General features: G+C 32.5%; 1 protein-coding gene across 1 annotated transcript; it reads left to right on the top strand.

Annotated features, from left to right (window-relative positions):
* Window positions 1-1,954: 1,954 nt before the first annotated feature.
* On the top strand, window positions 1,955-4,180 carry LOC108743517. The gene is made up of 6 exons (XM_018479089.2): window positions 1,955-3,034; window positions 3,230-3,331; window positions 3,463-3,600; window positions 3,655-3,738; window positions 3,792-3,948; window positions 4,006-4,180. The coding sequence occupies exons 1-6, from the start codon at window positions 2,086-2,088 to the stop codon at window positions 4,094-4,096; spliced, it is 1,521 nt and encodes a 506-aa protein (XP_018334591.1). The 5' UTR covers window positions 1,955-2,085; the 3' UTR covers window positions 4,097-4,180.
* Window positions 4,181-7,071: the final 2,891 nt, after the last annotated feature.

Genomic DNA, 7,071 nt, shown 5'->3' with positions numbered 1-7,071 from the left:
TAGTAATTTCTAAAACTGTGGAACTGCGTACATTAAAATTTTTTGGGTAAAAATTATTCCCTCAACCTTTGTTGCTGTCTTTTAGTGAGTAAATTTTTTAATAAATTACAGAGTTTATTACATGGGTAGTTCTACAAAAGAAAGAATTTTAGACGGCACAGCTTATTTCGTATATTTATATTTAAAAAAATTAGTTTTTTCCAAATTGAAATTATAAACCATAACTGTGTCTAGTACGAACCTCGAAATAACCCTGTTTCAACTCATATTTATTGCAAAAAATTACATTCAAAATGTAAAATTCTGTCTCCTGGTATGTCACTTCGAGAAAGTGAAAGCTACTAAACTGCATAAGTATTGTTTCCGATATGTAAAAACAATTTTACACTGCAGTAGTGATTTTCGTATTAGTATTATTTCACTGTGTAAGTAATCAAATTTAATAGTGTTTTTTAAATTCTTTAATAATTAGGGTAAATAAATAGTTTTTGTCGTTATCAGTTTTAAAAGTTAATTTTGTTAAACCCACGAACAATACAATACTGTGATTAATTTTATTATCACACTATTTTCCTTACCATACGATTGTCATATAAATGGGCTGGGTCGACAATGATAAGGTTCACTTTCTATAATAATTCTTATCTACCTAAATTAAATTTTGTTGTGTTTTGTCTACGTGTCACTACGTGGTGTTTTAATTATTTATTTAATATTTCAGTTCTTGGATGTTTTTATAAAAATTGTGAATGTTAATATATTTATTGTTTTATTTATACAACGATTTAATTACTTTGGTTAGTCACTGAACATGAACCGTTACAAATTAGCTAATTCATCTGCTTTACATCTTCTTTAACTTAAAAAACCAGCCTTGAGGAAACCGACAACTTGGAGGAAACGTTGATTGTTGTTTTTAAGTAACTTTTAACATCTCTTTTGGCGTTGACCTTGCCCCGAATTTAAAAACAAAGAACAAGAACTTTTCGTTTTTGACCCTCCAAAAATAAATTTAATACTAATAGTTTGTCATTTGGTTTAGTTTTACCTACAATATTTTGAATATTGGTATCTTCATGCTTCGCCACCTCGTATCTTTGCCTCTCGAGCCGCCTCTTTGGGAAAATAGCGCCGAAAAACAGTTTTCTGACAACACGTATCTCTCTTTCGAGTCATTTTACGATGAAAATAGTAATGTAATAAATTAAACTAGAGAAAATTTCCTACAATTTATGGAGTAATCTATTTTTTGTAAATTAAATCATATGAACGTCCTAAAGTATACTCCAACATGTGCATTGGCCGAAAAACTCATTTCTGCACCATGCGGTAAAGTGGTAAATTGGTGCTTTTTTTTATCGTGATATCCCTAGTGGGCCTAATTCATATGCGGTACACTATTGCAAATTTTGGTGTATAGTCCTTCGCTTCGAAATCTATAAAACCAACAAATTTCAAAACTCCCGGAAAACTTCCAGGAAACCTTTTTTTGAGTAACCAATGAGTGTACTATAAATAATGTGCATATTTTTGTTGCGACTGATAATCTTTTTCTTTTTCGTGCGCACGCAAGCCCCTTTTTTATCCATTTAATAAGCTTGCAGGTAAAGTTGTATTCGTTCTTTTCTTCCAGTAAGTTACTCTTTTTGGCATAGTTTTTGATGCAATGGTAAGCATGCGAATAATATCACGTTACACATTTACCGCAATGATAATAAACATCTAATAATAAGCCTGATTTAAAGAAAAATGTATTAATANTAGTTTTTTGTATACAAAGAAGTAAAAATATCTATTAATTTTATTTGATCTCCATTTCATTTTACTTAATTAAACATAGAAACGTTACAAAGACTGCCTCTTGTAAATTACCCATACAAAAGTGCATTGTTTTAGTCTAAATAAATATTTGTCTATTTATCTTAAAATGTATAAAACCTACACGATGTACTAGTTAGGTACCTAACTGTTTTATTTAAACAAGATAAAGTAAAGTGTCTTGGACTCGAAAAGAAATTTCATTAAGGTTCGAGTAATGTCTTTGGTCTCATCTGTTAAAGTTATTACTTTACGTGTGTTTTTATAATGGAGAAAGCTCTTAGCATACAGTCTGGACTGGACTTTGTCATAGGACAAGAAATTCAGAATGACGAAAAACGTGGCCCAGAAAAATCTCTTACGGAAAAATTATCCATAATTTTCAAGAACATCTCGGTGGAACCGGTTTTCTTTTTATACCAACTTCCCAGTGTAATGGCAGCTCTGTCCATTCAAAATCTCAACTTGGAAAAGGCATGCAGAGTGAACCTTCAGATGAACACGGAAACATGCGACGCCTTGACAATGAGAAATGCTTCCGGTTACAATGCAACCGAAGAAATACAAGTTCAAAAACTTGTTGCGTCTATGAATGCTTGGAAAAACATAATACAAAGTTTACTTCCGTTAACAATGCTTCTACTTCTTGGTTCTTACAGTGACAGGCACAAGAAACGAAAGTTGTGTATACAATTGCCAATAATTGGAGAAATGTGTGCGACACTCAGTTTCATTGCTTGTACTTATTTCTTCTACGAACTTCCCATGGAATGTAATGCAATCGCAGATTCGGTGCCACCGGCTCTTTTTGGAGGATGGTTTACATTTTATATGGGAGTTTACAGTTACATAAGCGTCATGTCGACCTTAGAAACTAGAACTTTACGAATCGGGGCAACAAATATCGCTGATAAAGTCAGTTTCACAATTGGTATAGCTTTAAGTGGTGTTCTGTACAGAATTCTGGGATTTTATGGTGTTTTTGGGTTGGCTATAATTCTTTATATAATAGGGATAACATACACCATATTCTGTTTAAAAGAAGTCCCTAGAGATGACGTTCCTAAGAGGCAAGAACATTTCTTAAAGGATTTCTTCAATTTTAAACACATTATGGGAACAATAAGGGTAGCGTTCAAAAAGGGAGACAGGAATAGAAAGAAACGCGTTTTGGGAATAATGGTGCTTGTTATGGTCATTATAGGACCAGTGCATGGTAAAGGCAAACTTTTAAACACTGAAATTTGGCTCTTATGAATATGAATTAAGAGACTTTAAACAATTATTATTCTTCTACATAATCGTTTTATTAAAAAAAAAATTGATCTCCAGTAGGTGCTTATTACAACGCGAAATTTTCTTATTTGATCTCTGTTTTCGGGTTATTTTTATAATTCCTTCTTTTTTTTAGGGGAAATAAGTGTGTCTTATTTATTCGTAAGGTACAAATTTGGTTGGAACGAAGTTGACTACAGCCTTTTTCACACGTTCATAGTCGTAATGCATATGATTGGTACGAAAAAAAGGAATACCATATAAATAATTATCTTTTTTCTCACAAAATAATCACTAGCTATTTAATTATTCTCAATTAAAATACATAGTAAAAGAAACTAAAATTCTAATACTTTTTCTTTATTTTAGGAACCTTTTTCAGTTTAGCATTTTTCTCTAGATTTTTGAAACTCGACGATACAGTTCTGGGTATGATCTCAAATTTTTCAAAATTTCTAGCATGTTTTGTTTTTGCTTTTGCTCCCAATTCAAAAATATTTTATTTAGGTAAGAATTGTCTCATTTATAGTTTTCTTACCAAGTAAAAAAATTAATTTTTAGGTGCCGTTGTCGAAATGTTGAACGGAACTTCGTTTATTGCCATGAGATCTATAATTTCAAAATTGGTACCTCCAGATGAACTAGGCATAAAAAATAAAATAATAATTTGCTTTTTAATCTAGTAAAATTAATTTCAGGTAAAATTAATTCTTTATTTGGAGTGTGTGAAGCACTTATGCCTTTAATTTATGGACCAATGTACAGTTTAACATATAAAATGACTATAAACTGGTTACCAGGATTTTTTTATATATTAGGAGGAGTATTAACACTGCCGTCTGTTTTTATTTTCTTGTAAGTTTAAAAAATACAGTTTAAAAAAAGAAAGAAGTTTGACTTTTGATATTCCAGGTGGCTCTACACTGAACATAAAAGGGACGAAAGGGAACTGTTAGAAAGAAAAGAAATTGAGGAGAAGAAACCATTTACGCAAGCAACGTGAGATTAAGATTAATGATTACCTAATTGTAATTTTATGTTCACAAAAATGTTAAATTTAATTCAAATGAAAATTTTCTTATTCTAACATACTTTTTATTTAAAAGGTTCGATCAATCATTTAGTAGAAGCATGTCTAACGATTAAATAATTTTTAATAAACATTAAATTTTTAGTCAGTACTCATTAATTTTCTGAAACGATTTCAAACTTACTCGTTCTCATCAGCACGTCATAGGCAGTTTCAGTAAATTATTTCTCTAATTTGAGTTACGTGTAATTACGTTGTCGGAGATCACCATGAATGATGGCATTACGTTTCTTTAATGAGACCACGGACCCACTAAGGAATAAGTGAAAGGTATGATGACCAATTGGTTTAAGTGTGGAACAATCGCCACGGGTGCTAATAATGATCACTGAATGTCCTAGATATTAATCGCAACACTCTCACTTTAAATTATAGTTCAATCACTTAATGTATTCCCTTTAACTATTAGAAGTAATTATTCAACTAAGTTATGACGAATAACAATCACCTTGTAATAATTACTTCTTTATTGAGTTGAAAATTACGAGATATAATTATTCATTCAGAATTTAGGTTATGTTAGGTTATGAGCAACCCTTTTATACTAAATTTGGCTCAACCCTATGGTGGAGGTAGTAATTAGTGTCTTAATAATTATTTATGTCTTATACAATTAAGCTGTATCAAAAATTCAGTTTGATAGGTACATAGATACCATCTTAAGACCCTTGTCAAACATTTTGAAATATTACAGTTACCAGTAAATATCAGTAGTTGGCGATAACGATACTGCCAATTTCTTGGTAAATCAACTCACAACTGCCCATGGCGTGCTGAAGAGAACTAATAAGTTGAAAATCGCGGTTTACGTTTGATAGCATTTGCCACCGTCACACCCTCGCTGTAACAAATTTTTCCTAATTAACTTGAGGTAATCTATAGTGGGAAAGAAATTAAATTAATGAGACATTAATATTTAACGAATTTATTTATTTAAGTAAGTGTTCACCGAGGAAAATCGATCGTCGATCAGTGGATTTCCTACTGAAGTGCTTACGATAGGGCATAATCGGATGATTATGAATCGAATAATTGTCATTGGAATAGTATTAACAGTCCAACTATCATTCGAATGATTTTCTAAATGACGACGCCACATTCGGGATCCGAAAACTACACTGATATAATTTTATTAATTTTTAATATTTTGGATCTTGTTTTTACTGACTTCAGTGATGTTACATACTTTCCAATACTATACTGAATTTACGCGACTACGAACTCTAGGTCTGCGATATCGTGAGATGTGCTCCTGGAAGTATTTGGACTCTATTGAGTCTTTATGTCGTCGCATAAACAGAAAGTGGAAAAAGTACAAGATGTTGTGGTGATAGGATAAGAAGAAATGAAAGCAGCTCATGAATAAATGAAAGAAGAATTGGAAGCAGCTCAACAAGAAGCGAAAAAAAAAACAGGAAGAAATGAAAGAAGAGTTGAAGCAGCTCAGGAAGAAATGAAACAGAAATTAGAAGCAGTACAGGAAGCAATAAATACGAGAATGGAGGACAAGATAAATATTATTAGAAATGAAATAGAAAACGGAAATCAAAATGGAAAAGAAGAATAAAAAAAAAAAAATATTGAAGTAATGAAATAAGAAATTTAAAGGCTAAAACTACCATTAAAAATTAAACCTCCGACTTTTGATGGAAAGATCTCATGGTCGATTCACCTGAAGCAGTTTGGAGCAGGGACAGCAAATTCCTAGACCGATTTAGCAATATAATATGACTTTCACCATCTTCAGCCGTTTAAAAATGAGATACGGCAATAAATATCTATATACAACAAGTATATCAGACGCAACTAAAATCTGTAACCAACGAACTAACGAGACTCTTCAACAATTTGAGACCGATGTGGACCGCCTGGTAAGATTCGTCTACCCCTCTAGCCTTAAGATTTCATAGACCAACTTGCAATACAAATATTTATCAATGGAGTCAGGGACAGTGAATTACAGCAAGTACTAAGAATAGCAAGACTCCAACTGAAACATGTGACAACACATGGCTTAGAATTTGAAGCGGCGAGACAGGCTTCCAAGAGCTATGTTCCACAAAAAAGGTATCGTGTCACATATCAAGAAATGCATAATCGATATCGATTGAGTCAACTAAGCTTGACAACTAACAGTTATTGAGCCCAATGGAATTTCCTTACCTTGGACTGCGGTATTTCAAAAAAGATGTGGGAGAGTCCAAAAGAAACCAGAAATAAGCTTCAAGAGGTACTTTCGAAGAACAGAATTTCAGAAGTCCTAGAAGCAATTCATGGCGAAGAACATTTCGGCGTTACGAAGACTAGCGAATGTGAGAGCTAATTTCCTATTATTACCGTTATCCACTGGACTACACGAGAACCACAAGCCGTTAATCTATGTCTTCTGTTAACGGATCATCACAACAACAAAGACACCTGGACCTCATCGGGGGATTAAGTATAATTCAAGATGTTTAGATTACACTCAATCTGTAGCAGTTGTTTGTTCTTTTAAGTTTAAAGTTTGAAATTATGTGCAGTTCAATAAACCATTTCAACAATACGTCAGGCATTGGCAGTATGATACTGTAAAATAGTTGTTGTTGCAATAATGTGACCAAATATACTTCATTTACTTTCTCTAGCGATGTGCCCCTTCCAACGTCTTGGATGCGCGCTAGCAAAATCGTAGGTAGGGAGAAAAAAGCTCATTATACTCTCGACTCTTGTTCATTAAACATACTTTTCATACAGTACATGTCAAAAGTTTTGTTCAATCATGAATAGTAGTGCGAGTCGAAAACAAGCGTTAAAGCCTTTAATATGTCTTCAAATATAAATAAACATCTCGTTGATATTTTCAGTAGTAAATGGTACCAATAACAGCACATTTGAGCAATGCAATT

The sequence above is a fragment of the Agrilus planipennis genome, unplaced genomic scaffold (assembly GCF_000699045.2).
Source record: "Agrilus planipennis isolate EAB-ADULT unplaced genomic scaffold, Apla_2.0 scaffold565, whole genome shotgun sequence".
In the NCBI taxonomy this organism is placed as follows: Eukaryota; Metazoa; Arthropoda; class Insecta; order Coleoptera; family Buprestidae; genus Agrilus; species Agrilus planipennis.
This window is presented reverse-complemented; position numbering and strand designations above follow the sequence as displayed.

What these genes read in the sequence shown, in the direction of transcription:
- LOC108743517 (XM_018479089.2), top strand. Translation starts at nt 2,086, where the DNA reads ATGGAGAAAGCTCTTAGCATACAGTCTGGACTGGACTTTGTCATAGGA. An exon ending in TTCAAAAATATTTTATTTAG is followed by an intron (nt 3,601 to 3,654) that starts GTAAGAATTGTC and finishes ATTAATTTTTAG; the next exon opens with GTGCCGTTGTCGAAATGTTG. An exon ending in CCGTCTGTTTTTATTTTCTT is followed by an intron (nt 3,949 to 4,005) that starts GTAAGTTTAAAA and finishes TTGATATTCCAG; the next exon opens with GTGGCTCTACACTGAACATA.